This window comes from Ornithorhynchus anatinus, chromosome X5 (assembly GCF_004115215.2).
Source record: "Ornithorhynchus anatinus isolate Pmale09 chromosome X5, mOrnAna1.pri.v4, whole genome shotgun sequence".
NCBI lineage: Eukaryota > Metazoa > Chordata > Mammalia > Monotremata > Ornithorhynchidae > Ornithorhynchus > Ornithorhynchus anatinus.
Window position 1 is genome coordinate 6,717,709 of NC_041753.1, and position 13,681 is coordinate 6,731,389.

The 13,681-nt window shown below is 60.1% G+C and overlaps 1 protein-coding gene across 1 annotated transcript in view; it reads right to left on the reverse strand.

The window, feature by feature from the left end:
• The window catches only part of DNAH2 (dynein axonemal heavy chain 2), a 105,735-nt gene that overhangs the window by 86,367 nt on the left and 5,687 nt on the right, over positions 1-13,681 (reverse strand). Inside the window, 10 exon segments of the mRNA XM_029055983.1 lie at positions 1,553-1,744; positions 4,228-4,247; positions 4,250-4,304; positions 4,306-4,359; positions 4,361-4,382; positions 4,384-4,465; positions 5,024-5,134; positions 7,865-8,093; positions 8,987-9,157; positions 10,783-10,850. Coding sequence (XP_028911816.1) covers positions 1,553-1,744; positions 4,228-4,247; positions 4,250-4,304; positions 4,306-4,359; positions 4,361-4,382; positions 4,384-4,465; positions 5,024-5,134; positions 7,865-8,093; positions 8,987-9,157; positions 10,783-10,850 — 1,004 coding nt within the window.

The following is a 13,681-nucleotide window of genomic DNA, read 5'->3' on the forward strand; positions in this document are numbered from 1 at the left end:
AGGGCGGGGGACGTGTCTCCGGACTCTTTTATATTGGACTCTCCTGAGCGCTCGGTGCAGTGTTCCGCCCACAGTAGGCGCTCAATAGATACCACCGACAGACCGGACCGTGCCCGTTGGTTCCGCTGTACTCCCCAAGGGTTCGGCGCAGCGCTCGGTACCCAGGAAGCGCTCGGTGAGCACAGCTGATCGTTGGTTGCTTCTGGGGTGCTCTCCGCGCAGTGATGATAATCACGGTGGCGTCCATCAAGCACTTACTGCGTAGCGAACGCCACGCCGAGCGCTGGGGTAGACGCCAGATCACTCAGGTCCCACACGGGGATCCTGGTCTAGGCGGGAGGGAGAACGGCCACTGAATCCCCATTTTGCAGAGGAGGGAACTGAGGCCCGGGGAAGCGAAGTGACTTGGCCGGGGTCACGCCGCAGACAAGTGGCAGAGGCAATAATGATAACAGTGATGTCGGTATTCGTTAAGCGCTATGTGCCGAGCACCGTTCTAAGCACCGGGGCGGATACAGGGTCGTCGGGTCGTCCCCCGTGAGGCTCACGGTCTTCGTCCCCGTTTTCCAGATGAGGTCACCGAGGCCCAGAGAAGCGAGGTGACTTGCCCGCAGTCACCCAGCTGACGGGCGGCAGGGCCGGGATTCGAACCCATAGCCTCCGACTCCCAAGCCCGGGCTCTTTCCACCGAGCCACGCTGGAGGCGGGGTCTCACCCGGGCCCGGTGGTCGGCGCCGCCTCCCCCCGCGGGATCCGACACCGCCCCCCCCCCCAACCAGTCGATGATAATAACGATGCTATCCGTTCGGCGCTTACTATGTGCCGAGCGCCGTTCTGAGCGCCGGGGGGAGATGGAGGGGAATCGGGTCGTCCCACGTGGGGCTCACCGTCTTCATCCCCATTTTACAGATGAGGGAACCGAGACACAGAGAAGTGAAGTGACCGGCCCAAAGTCACACGGCCGACAGGTGGCAGAGCTGGGATCGGAACCGGCGACCTCGATCGATCGACGGTATCGACTGAGCGCTTGCCCGGGTTCGGGGAGCTCCACCGGACTCCTCGGCTCCCTCGTCCTCTTTTTTTTTTTTTTTTTTGAACGGCGTAGGCCGAGTACGGTACCGGGCGCCGTACCGAGCGCCGCGGTAGAGACGAGCTGACCGGCCGGGACCCGGTCCCGTGGCCCAGCTTTAGCAGCCATCGGGCGGCTGAGGCAACGGAGGCGCGGAGCGCCGAAGCGACTCGCTCACGATCACGCGGCCAACGAGGGGCGGAGCCGGGATTAGAACCCGGCTCCTCCGACTCCCGGGCCCCGGGCTCTCTCCACCAGGCCACGCTACCCCCTACGACCCCGGGCCCCGGTCCCCTCCTCCGTCAAAGTGGGGATGACCGATCCGGTCTCCCGGGCCCCCGGCTCTTCCCGCTAGGCCGCTTCCCGTGCCTCGGTCTCCCCCTCTGTAAAACCGGACACCGCCTGTCCATCTCCCCAAGGCCCAGGCCGTCTCTCCCCGCCCCCGTCGCCGCGCCTCGCCGCTCCCCTCCCCGGCCCCCGCACCTTGCGGAAGAGGGCCGTGAGCCTCTCGCGGGTGTTATAGTAGGGGGAGTTGACCCAGATGACGCGGATGAGGTTGAGCAGGCCGGGGAGTTTGCCGGGGATGTCCTTGGGCCGGAGGGCCGCCAGTTCCTGGTAGGGCTCCTTCAGGATGGACAGGAAGGTCAGATTGGACCGGGCCTGGTGCGACTCGTCCTGCGGAGGGAGGGGCCGGCGTCGGCGCCGTCGGCCACGGGTTGAAGTGAGCGCCCGCCGCGCGCGCGGCGCCCGGCCGAGGGATCCGGCAAGCCGGCCGATCTCATAACAACGTTGGTATTTGTCAAGCGCTTACTACGTGCGGAGTTCCGAGCGCCGGGGGGGATCCGGGGTCGTCGGGTCGTCCCGCGTGCGGCTCACGGTCTTAATCCCCATTTTGCAGATGAGGGAACTGAGGCCCGGAGAAGTGAAGCGACTCGCCCGGGGTCACGCGGCTGACAAGCGCTGGGGCCGGGATTCGGACCCACGAGCCGTGACTCCCAAGCCCGGGCTCTTTCCACCGGGCCGCGCCGCTTCCCATCTATCGAGCACTCGGTCGACCGGACCTGGCGAGCGCTCGCCGTAACGGTAACGCTGATGAGCGCGGCATTTCTTAAGCTCTTCCTATGTAAGCGGCGTGGCTCGGTGGAAAGGGCCCGGGCTTTGGAGGCAGAGGTCGTGGGTTCGAACCCCGCCTCTGCCGCCCGTCAGCCGTGCGACCGTGGGCGAGTCGCTTCACTTCTCCGGGCCTCGGTTACCTCGCCTGGAAAATGGGGATGAAGACGGTGAGCCCCACGTGGGACAACCTGATTCCCCCGTGTCCACCCCAGCGCTCAGAACAGTGCTCTGCACATAGTGAGCGCTTAACGGATACCGACGCTATCATTACGTTATTGCCAAGCACCGGGGCGGACGCCGCCTAATCGGGTTGGACCCAGTCCCCGTCCCTCGTGAGGCTCACGGTCTCAATCCCCATTTTCCAGATGAGGTCGCTGAGGGCCGGAGGAGGGAGGGGACCTGCCCAAGGCCACCCGGCAGACGAGCGGCAGGGCTGGATTTAGAACCCCTGACCCTTCTGGCTCCGAGGCCTGTGCTCCATCCGCTGCGACACGCTTCTTCTCTGAGGACTTGGGAGACGACGACAGAATAACAATAATAATAATGTTGGTTTCTGTTAAGCGCTTACTATGCGCGGAGCCCCGTTCTGAGCCCTGGGGGAGATACGGGGTCATCAGGTTCGTGAGGCTCACGGGCTTCGTCCCCATTTGACAGATGAGGCCCAGAGGAGCGAAGCGACCGGCCCACGGTCACACAGCTGACAGGTGGCAGAGCCGGCTTTCGAACCCACGACCCGCGACTCCCAAGGCCGGGCTCTTTCCACTGAGCCACGCCGCTTCTCTAGAACAGCAGAAACAGACACATTTCCTGCCCACCGCAGATCGACAGACCAGAGGCAGGGAGACAGACATTGATACTAATAGATAAAGTTACAGATGTGGACAAAAGTGCTGGGGGGGGGGGTGGGGGCGATGAATAAAGGGAGTAATAAATCAGGGCGACGCAGAAGGGAGTGGGAGAAGAGGAAAGGAGGGCGCAGTCAGGGAAGGCCTCTCGGAGGAGATGGGCCTTCGAGAAGGCCTCGAAGCGGGGAGGAATAATCATTCATTCATTCAATGGTATTTACTGAGCGCTCGCTATGTGCAGAGCACTGAACTAAGCGCTCGGAATGGACAGCTGGGCAACAGATAGAGACCGTCCCCGCCCATTGACGGGCTCACGGTCTAACTATCCGTCGGCTACGAAGAGGGAGAAGCGGCGTGACCAGTGGGGAGAGCCCGGGCCTGGGGGTCAGATGTCGTGGGTTCGAATCCCGGCTGCGTCACTCGTCAGCTGGGTGACCGTGGGCGAGTCACTTCACTTCCTGGGCCTCAGTTCCTCAGCTGTAAATGGGGATTGAGACCGTGAGCCTCGCGGGGGGGGGGGGCGACCCGATGACCCTGTATCTCCCCCCAGGCTTAGAACGGTGCTCCGCACATAGTAAGCGCTTAACGGTTCCAACATTGTCACCTGGGTTCTAATTCCCCCCCTCCGCCGCTTGTGAGCTGCGTGACCCTGGGGCAAGAAAGCAGCGTGGCCTCAGTGGAAAGAGCATGGGCTTTGGAGTCAGAGGTCATGGGTTCGAATCCCGGCTCGGCCACTTTGTCAGCTGTGTGACTTTGGGCGAGTCACTTAACTTCTTCGGGCCTCAGTCACCTCATCTGTAAAATGGGGATGAGGCGACCGTGAGCCCACGTGGGACAACCTGATTCCCCCTGTGGTCTACCCCAGCCGCTTAGAACAGTGGTCGGCACATAGTAAGCGCTTTAACAAATACCACAACATTATTAAGTCACTTTACTTCTCCGGGCCTCAGTTCCCTCACCCGTACAATGGGGATGAAACTGTGAGCCGCGGTGTGGGGCGGGGACTGCGTCCAACCCGGTTTGCTTGCATCCATCCCGGCGCTTAGTACAGAGCGCGGCGCGTCACGAGGGGCTTTAAACACCGAGATTATGAGTAGTTGGTTGGGGCGTTCCGGGCCGGAGGGAGGGTGGGTGAGAGGGCTCCCCGCCCGGGTGGTCTCCCCGGCACCACCCGCCCTCCTCCCCTCAGCCGGCCAGCACCTGTATCTGCCTGGCCAGTTGAGGAAGGGTGTCACGTAGGACGACTTGGAGAGATTCAGGATGGACTCGATGTGTTTTGACGCCCTCCTTGCTCAGCTGCTTGCTGATGCCCGACAGGTCGGCGCAGCGATTTCCGCCAAAACTCAATCTCCTCCAGGGCCCAGGCTCTCGCCCATCTCCACGGCCTCCTGGGCGCTCAACACCTCCTTGATTTGCCGGGTCCAGTGCACCATGGAGGCTGGCGGGGGGGGGGGGGGGGGAGCGGCAGCCGTCGGGGGAGGAGGGTCCTCGGGCCGCTTCCGCCGGGGCCCGAAGACGCCCCCTCCCCGATACGAGCCCTGAACTCCGCCCGGCCCCGCGAGAGCCCGGGGGGCGATGGAGAAGGGGTCCCCTGCCCCGGACCCTCGCGGGCGGGTCGGCGGCGAAGGAGGGAGAACCCGGCCCCCTCGCCGCCGGAAAGGGGGCTTTCCGGGGGTCCGCAGCCGGGACGTGGCTCGGTTCAGCCTTAGTCCTCTAGACTGGAGGCTCGCCGTGGGCAGGAACGTGTCCGTTCCAGCGTTGTGCTGTCCTCTCCCGAGCGCTTAGTACAGTGCTCTGCACACAGTAAGCAAAGACTGACCGACTCAGCGCTGCCCGATGGGTCTCGATCTCCTCGATCCCCTCCCCGTCCCCCCCCTCGGCCCCCGGCTCCGGCGGGGGGTGGGGGAGACCCCGCGCGTCCCACGCCTTGGGGCCCGGCGCCCCCGATCCTGTTTCTGCATCGCCCCGCCCGAAGCTCCGTGCCGGGGCTACTCACTCTCCAACCTCTGCACCAGCTCCTTGTCCTTCACCACCAACTCGGGATTCAGGCTCATGGCCTCCATTGGGATGTAAAGGACTGTGTGGCCCTCCATTCTGTAACGGACGTCTGAGGACGGGGAGAGAGAGAGAGAGAGAGAGAGAGAGAGAGAGAGATGGGGGCGGGGAGGGGTTGCAGGACGTCGGGGAAGGGAACGGAAGCTTTGAATCCGCAGGCCCCGACGCGGAGCTCGACCGTAAGCTCCCCGCGGGCTGGGATACCGTGCCTGGCGATTCTGCGGCGCGGTACTCTCCCGAGCGCTTGGGACGCAGTTAGCATCATCCATCGCCATCATCAGTGGCATTTACTGAGCGCTTACTACGTGCAGAGCACTGGGCTGGGCGCCTGGGAGAGTCCAATCCAACAGAATCGGCGGTCACGACCCCTGCCCACCGCAAGCTCACGGCCTAGAGGGGGAGACGGACGTTAAGAAGAATAAACAGATCACAATATACAACGTAAGCACCCGACAGATACCATCCATTCACCGACTGACTGAGCCGGGGCGAGAAAGGGAAGAAGACGACAGATCGTAGACCGTAAGCTCTTCGTGAACGTGTCTGCCAGCTCTGCGGTAGGGTACTCTCCCGGGTGCTCAGTCCAGTGTTCTGCCCCGAATAAGCACTCAATAAATACCATCGACTGAACGAAGAAGGAAATGGGGAGAAGGAAGAGGAGAATAATAACAATAGCGGAAGAATAATCAGTCATTAAACGATATTCACTGAGAGCTTACTCCGTGAGGAGCGCCGGACTAAATATCCGGGTGAGTCCGGCGCATTACAGTCGGCGGACCCGCTCCCTGCCCTCGTGGTACTTGTTAGGCACTTACTGTGCGTCAGGCACCGTGCTAATACTAACAATCGTGGTCTTCGTTAAACTCTTGCAATGTCCCGAGCACGGGGGTAGAGACGAGGTGAATCGGGTCAGACGCCGCCCCTTTCCCACACTCTAAGCCGGAGGGAGAACGGTCGGGGAACCCCCCGTTTGACAGATGGGGAAACCGAGGCACCAGGTTCCCACGGCAGGCGGGTGGGGGAACCGGCACTAGATCCCGGGTCTCCCGACTTCCGGCCCTCTCCTCTTTCCGCCGGGCCACAACGTCGCTTCTCGGGAGGAGGAAGAGGAGGAGAATGCCGAAGAGGAGGAGGGGGAGGAGGAGGAGGAAGAGAGGAGGACAGGCAGGAGGAGGGATAAAGGGGGGGAGCAGAGAAGGGGGGAGGGGGGAGGTGCGGGGAGAGGAAGGGAAAGGTGTCGATGTGAAATAATAAATGTGTAGAAATATGTGTGAATATATATATATATATAGACACATGAGCTATGTGGCTTACAGCCTGTAAAAACTCAGACTTGTCACTCTATGTGAGCACACAGTTTGGGCCTCAATAGTGACATCTGTTAGCTGTTTATATGCTGCCTTTACTCATCAACTCCTCCTTCACTATGGGAGCCAGCCTCGACAACTGGCGCTGATGAAAATCGCTCGCCGATCCGCTTCATCTCATTCCCCCCGTCGTACGGCGCCGTTCATCTCGCGGGACGGGTCCCCTTCCCGATTAGCGGGGGGAGGGGGGTTCCCGGGGGCCGCCCCGTAACCTCGGCCTCCTCCCGTCGGGCTACGCGGGGGAGGGGCGCGCCGGTCCCCGCAGAAACGGTGCGGGGACTGGGCGGAAGTCATCTTCGCCGATATTAAAGGGATCATATTTTCTCCCCGGGGACGCCCACCGATGTCCTGGAGCGCTCAGCACAGTGCTCTGCGGATTATCGCTACTGTTACTGTTACACTTCTTGAGCGCCGACTAGGTGCCAAGCCCTTGCCTAAGCACTGGGGGAGATGCATCGTTCCTTTTCGCTTGTTTGCTTGTTTTTAAGCGGTAGGAAGCGCTTATTATGTGCCAGGCCACTCACCATCTGTCAGGCACCGTACTAAGCGCCGGAGCGGACACAAGATAATCAAGTTGGACACGGTCCACGTCTCACACGGGGCTGGCAGTCTTAATCCCTATTTTACAGATGAGGTAACTGAGGCACGGAGGAAGGGAAGTGACTTTCCCAAGGTCGCACGGCTAAGGCGGGATGAGAACAGTGCTCTGCACACAGTAAGCGCTCAGTAAATGCTTCCGAATGAATGAACGAACCCAGGACCTCTGATTCTGGGCCCGGGCTCAAAACTGATAACGATCTGATAGCCCAGCAGCTGAGCATTTACTACGCACCACCGTACCGAGTGCTAGGGAGGCTGCGGATACGAGATCATCAGGTCCCACACGGGACCTCGGGAAGCAGCGGGGCTCAGTGGAAAGAGCCCGGGCTTGGGAGTCGGGACTCATGGGTTCGAATCCCGGCTCCGCCACTTGTCAGCTGTGTGACTGTGGGCGAGTCGCTTCGCTTCTCTGGCCCTCAGTGACCTCATCTGTAAAATGGGGATCAACCGTGAGCCTCACGTGGGACAACCTGATCACTCTGTATCTCCGCCAGCGCTCAGAACAGTGCTCTGCACATAGTAAGCGCTTAACAAATACCAACATTATCATTATTATTATTAAGTAGGAAGGAGAACAGGAATTGAATCCAGCAAAACGGCACGCGGGAGGTCACACGGCAGGAAAGTGGTGGAGCCGGGATGAGAAGGCAGGAGGCGGTGACAGGGTGGAGGGGGACAGGAGAACGACAGGAGAAAGAAGTTCCATTCTCGGCCTCTTCTCCAGAGGGGCGGGATGAGGCCGCGGGGTGGGAGGACCGGGGAGGGGGATTGGGGAGTCGGACGGCGGGGGGGGGGGAGGCCGGAGACCCTCTCACCAGTCAGGCAGGCCAAGAACTTGTGCAGGTGGGAGGAGAAGTGGTTGCGGATACTCTCCGGCCACGTGGTGGTGCTGAAAATCTGCGGGGCGAAGACCCCGTTGATCAAGCGGAGCAGGGCCGTGATGTAGCAGCCGCGCACCGTCCCGAACTGCACGGTGGCCTCGAAGTTTTCCGGGGTGATGGGGACGGCCGCTTGCCGGATGAAGTAGGTCAGCTGGTGCTGGGTCTGCGGGGAGGCGGGGGTGGGGGGCGCGGAAGGGGTGGCTCGTCCCCTCCCCCGCCCCCCGCGGTGTCACCCGTCCCCTCCCCGTGGGACCCGGCGGCGAGAAGGGTGGCGGCCGGAGGGGGGGGAGCCGGGGTCGGGCCGGGGGCGAGGGCTGCGCCGAGCAGATGGTCGCGACGCATTTGTATTCAACGAGAGACTGGGCTCTCCCATCCCCGCCCACCCCAAATCTAGCACCGGGCGGACCCAAATCAAGGGAGAGGGTCGACGGCCCGGATCGATCACCCTCGTGACCGAACGGACGGGAAGAGACCGGAGAGGAGTTAAGAGCAAGAGCCCTAGAAGGAGGCTGAGAAAAAAGGGGGTGGGGGAGGGCTCCGGAAGCCAGGAAAAGGGCAGGGTCTGACCCCGGCGGGCAGGGAAATTCCCAAGAGGGATCTGAAACCACATCGGGAGGGAGCAAAGGATCACTCGAAGGGAGAAGGATATCGGTGCCCGTGAAACGCTTTCTATGTGCCAAGTGGCGTTCGAAGCGCCAGTGTAGAAACGGAATCATCAGGTCTCACGTGGGGTGCGCATTCAAAGCAAGAGGGAGTGCGGGGACTGAATCCCCAGTCTGCAGAGGAGGGGAACCGAGGCCCAGCGAGTGACTTGCCCGAGGAGACACGTGACAGAGCCGGGATGAGAACCCAGGTCCTCTGGCTCCCGGGCCCCTATCCACCGGACCGCGCTGCTTCTTGTGGGGAAACGAATGGAGCGGGGCGGGCCGGGGGAGATGGGCCGGGGGCCCGGTTGCAAGGAGGGATCGTGGGAGGAGCTGTCGGCCCTGGGACGGGCTCGGCTCTCGGTGCGAGGGGCGGAGGGCGGTGGGAGAGCGGAGCCACGAACGGGGATACCTGCACGGGCATGCCAGCTCCACCTTCAGCCCCGCGTAGGGATCCGACGGACACGGTGACCATGGGCTCCCGGGGGTCTTGAATGAAGTGCTCCAGGACGGCATCGTGCTCCTCTGTCCACGAGACCTCCGACAGGCCGCTCAGCACCGTTCGACAACGGAAGTAGGGCTTCTGTGGGGTGGTGTCAGACGATCATGGGGTGCGTCAGGGTTGGGGACTTGGGGCCGGGGCGGGAGGAGAGCGGAGGCCACGGACGGGTTCTTGGATTCCTGAGGCCAGGAGCAGAGTCGGGGGAGGGGATGGGACGGGGAGCAGGGGACAGAGCCACTTCCTCCTTCTCCTTCTCTTCCTCCTCATCCTCCTCCTCATTCTTCTCCACTTTCTCCTTCTCTTCCTCCTCATCCTCCTCCTCATTCTTCTCCACCTCCTCCTCCTCCTCCTCCACCTCCTGCTCATCCTTCTCCACCTCCTCCTCATCCTTCTCCACCTGCTCCTCATCCTTCTCCTTCCTCCTCCTCATCCTCCTCCTCATCCTTCTCCTTCCTCCTCCTCATCCTTCTCCTTCCTCCTCCTCATCCTCCTCCTCCTCCTTCTCTTCCTCCTCCTCCTCCTCCTCATTCTTCTCCACCTCCTCCTCCTCCTCCTCCACCTCCTGCTCATCCTTCTCCACCTCCTCCTCATCCTTCTCCTTCCTCCTCCTCATCCTTCTCCTTCCTCCTCCTCATCCTTCTCCTTCCTCCTCCTCATCCTCCTCCTCATCCTTCTCCTCCTCTTTCTCCTCATCCTCCTCCTCATTCTTCTCCACCCCCTCCTCCTCCTCCTCCTCCACCTCCTCCTCATCCTTCTCCTTCCTCCTCCTCATCCTTCTCCTCCTTCTCTAAGCACTTCAAACCACAGCTGGTATTCTGAGGATGATGGGGGGCACTGGGGGAGGTCAAAGAGGGAGGGGTGTGAACTCCCATCACCTAGAGGTCTCCCTTGCCCGCGGACCTGAGCCCAGCCCAGCACGCTCTGGAAGCCGAGCTGGAATAGGGGCAGGGTGGTCCTCCCGGGCCTTCTTATTTTGGCCCTCGGCCAACGGCGACGGGCTGAAACCCCCCTTCCGCGTGCCACCCTCCCTCGTGAGGGATGAACTGCCAGGTCTGTGTGGAAGCCCCAGATGCTTCCAAAGATGAACACGACCGACCATCTCCAGAGGTCTCTGGGTAGGAGCAGCCCCAGTTCCCGACAGGCCAGATTCAGGCTCTGCGTCCCGGGGCGCATCTCCGACTGGGTGGACTCCCAGATTTTTGGGGCCCATTCCCGGGTTCTGTGTGAGCTTCCCTGGCACTGGGGTTTGGAACAGCAACGGAGAGTGGGGAGGGCACCAGGATATTAGCTGGGAGGGGCAGAACTGGTCCAGTCCTCCGGCTACGGGAGGGAGGGGCTGTGGAAAATAAGATCCGACCGAGGTGACGTCTGGACACCCAACCGGATGTTCACCCAAACCGTCCGGTGGCCAGTTGCCAACTGGGCCAGGACAGTGTGGGAGGAGGGGGGCTGGGGGAACTCCAACCCCCTCATTCAGCCCCCGTCTCCTCTCTGCTCCCGATGGGGATGAGGTCAGGGGACGGGGGTGGTTTCTCGAGACCGGAAGGGAGGGGAGGTGAAGGTCCCCGGTTTTCCTGGCAGAGAGGACGGGGAGCGGTCGACTTGTGGTCCCAACCGTTCCATCTCCCCCCACCGTCCCCCCCCCACCACGCTGTTGTGGTCTCTGGGATCCTCCGCCTGGGGCAGGGGGGCTTTGGGCACCTTACCACATCCACCACTTCCTCCAAGGGGAGCGTCTCTCCTTCTTCCACCTCTTCGACAGACTCTACGACCTCTGAAGAAGATTAAAGGGACAGTGGAGACGACGTGTCCTAGGCCAGCGAGTGACCTCGGCCTCCGGCTCCCCTTCCCACAGGTCACCCCCCTCCTCTCCTCCACCTGGGAAAACTGAGCCCACGGGCTCTGGCTCCTTTCCCCGAAACCCAGGCATCCTGACCCTCTCCCCCCTCCTATAAACGTTGCTCTAGAGGACACGTCACTTCACTTCCCTGGGCCTCAGTTCCCTCATCTGTAAAATGGAGATGAGGGCTCTGAACCCCATGTGGGACACGGACTGTGTCCAACCGAATTAGCCTCCCCAGGGCTTAGAACATTGCCTGACACGTAGTAAGTGCTTAACGGATATCATTAAAAAAATAAATAAATGAAGAAGCTCCTCGTGGACAGGGTCTATCAATTCTATTGTATTGGACTCTCCCAAGCGCTCCACCTAATAAGCGCTTAATAAATACCACCGATTAACCGACTGATGGATTGATTGATCTATTAATATCCGTCTCCCCCGCTAGACTGGAAGGTACTTGTGGGCAGGGAAGGTTTCCACCGATTCGGTTATATCGTTGTATCGTACTCCCCCGCCCCAGCGCTTAACGTAGCTCTCCGCACACAGTCGGCGCTCGATAAATACGATTGACCGGTTGATTGACCTCGTCACTGATTCTCGTCATCGGGAGAATTATGGAACTGGGTCAGATTGCGTCCAGGGGGCGGGGAGGGCGGGTTAGGGGGTGAGGGTCCAGATAGCAGGGACTGTGGGAGTGCTGGATTGGGAGGGGGGCAGGAGGGAGGCAGTGGAGTAAGATTTAGACTGAAGGAGAAGCAGTGCGGTCTAGTGGATGGAGCGCGGGGGCTTGCGCACAGTAAGCTGTCAATAAATACGACTGATTGATGGATTGATCGCGTGGATGCTGGAGAGATGAGAGCCGAGAGGCCAAACTCCCTCACCTGTAAAATGGTGAGGAAGGCTGGGAGCCCCACCGTGGGACATGGACTGTGTCCAACCAGATGACCTCATTAATAATGATGTCGGTATTTGTTAAGCGCTTACTATGTGCAGAGCACTGTTCCAAGCGCTGGGGGAGATACAGGGTCATCAGGTTGGCCCTTGTGAGGCTCACGGTCTTCATCCCCATTTTCCAGATGAGGTAACTGAGGCACAGAGAAGTGAAGTGGCTTGCCCACAGTCACACAGCTGACAAGAGGCAGAGCCGGCATTCGAACCCACGGCCTCTGACTCCCGAGCCCGGGCTCTTTCCACTGAGCCACGCTGCTTCTCTTATCACCCACCCTAGTGCGTAGTGCGGTGCCTGGGACGTAGTAAGCACTAAACGGATATCATTAAAAAAGACACAGTCCCTGTTCTTTACGGGGCTCATGGTCTAAGCAGGAGGGGGAGAACAGGTATCGAACGCCCCATTTAACAGATGAGGAATCTGAGGCACAGATGAATGACTCGGCCAAGGTCATACGGCAGGTAATTGTTAGACAGTGGCACAGAAGTAAGTGTTTAACAAATACCATTTAAAAAAATGCTGTCCTCCCTCCTACTTAGCCTGGGAGCCCTGTGAGGGACAGGGACTTGTATCCGACCTGATGATCGTGTACCTTCCCCAGCGCTTAGTACAGTGCTGGGCACCTAACCTGCGTTTACTCTGTGACCTTTGGATTCTTGATACTCGCCCCACCCCCGACCCCTCAGCACTTATGTCCATATCTTTAAATTCTACATTATAAATTATTTATTCTCATTATTGTCTGTCTCCCCCTCTAGACTGTAAACTTGCTATGGGCAGGGCAAGTGACTGCTAATTCTGTTGCATTGTCCCTTCCCAAGCGCTTAGTCGAGTGTTCGCACTCAGTGAGCACTCAATAAATACCACGGACTGATTAAACGAATACCGCGATTACATTTTTGATGGTATTTGTCAAATTCCTACTATGTGTCAGGCACTATACTAAGCGCTGAGGTAGATAAAAGCCAGATTAGACTATAAAACCGTCGATTAGACCGTAAGCCCGTCAAAGGGCAGGGACTGTCTCTATCTGTTACCGATTTGTACATTCCAAGCGCTTAGTACAGTGCTCTGCACATAGTAAGCGCCCAATAAATAATATTGAATGAATAATAATAGTAATAATGGCATTTGTTAAGCGCTTACTATGTGCCAAGCACTGTTCTAAGCACTGGGGGCGGGATACAAGGTAATCAGGTCGTCGCACGTGGGGCTCACAGTCTTGATCCCCATTTTCCAGATGAGGTGACTGAGGCACAGGGAAGTGAAGGGACTTGCCCTCAGACACACAGCGGGTAGCGGGGTGAGGATTCCGGGCTCCTTCCACTGAGCCAAGCTGCTTCTCTAGGGCTCACACTCTTCATCCCCGTTTCACAGACGGGAGACCTGTGGCCCGGAGAAGTGAAGCGACTTGCCCAACGTCACAGAGCAGAGGGGTGGCCTAGGCGGCATTAGAACCCAGGTCCTTCAGACGCCAGTGCTCTATCTGCTAGGCCATTCCTTATGATTCCTTCCTGCCTTCCCCTTCCCCCAGCCCCTCCATGCCTTGTGTCCCTTCTTTCTCTAGAATTAGCGGCAAATCAAAGCCCAGGAGACCCTCCCCCTCCCTCCCACCCCCATCCCCCCCAGGAAACTCTAATTCTGGTCCAAAGAGATGGGGGGATGACGGCACGATGGGAAGGGAGCAGCTGCTTCCACAACCGTTCCCCGGGGCCCATCACCATCCGCTTCCTTCTCCCCTCCCCTGGCTCCGTCCTTCCCTCCCATCGGAGCCACAGGGGTCGGCACTGCCCCAACGCTGCCCCCCACCCTG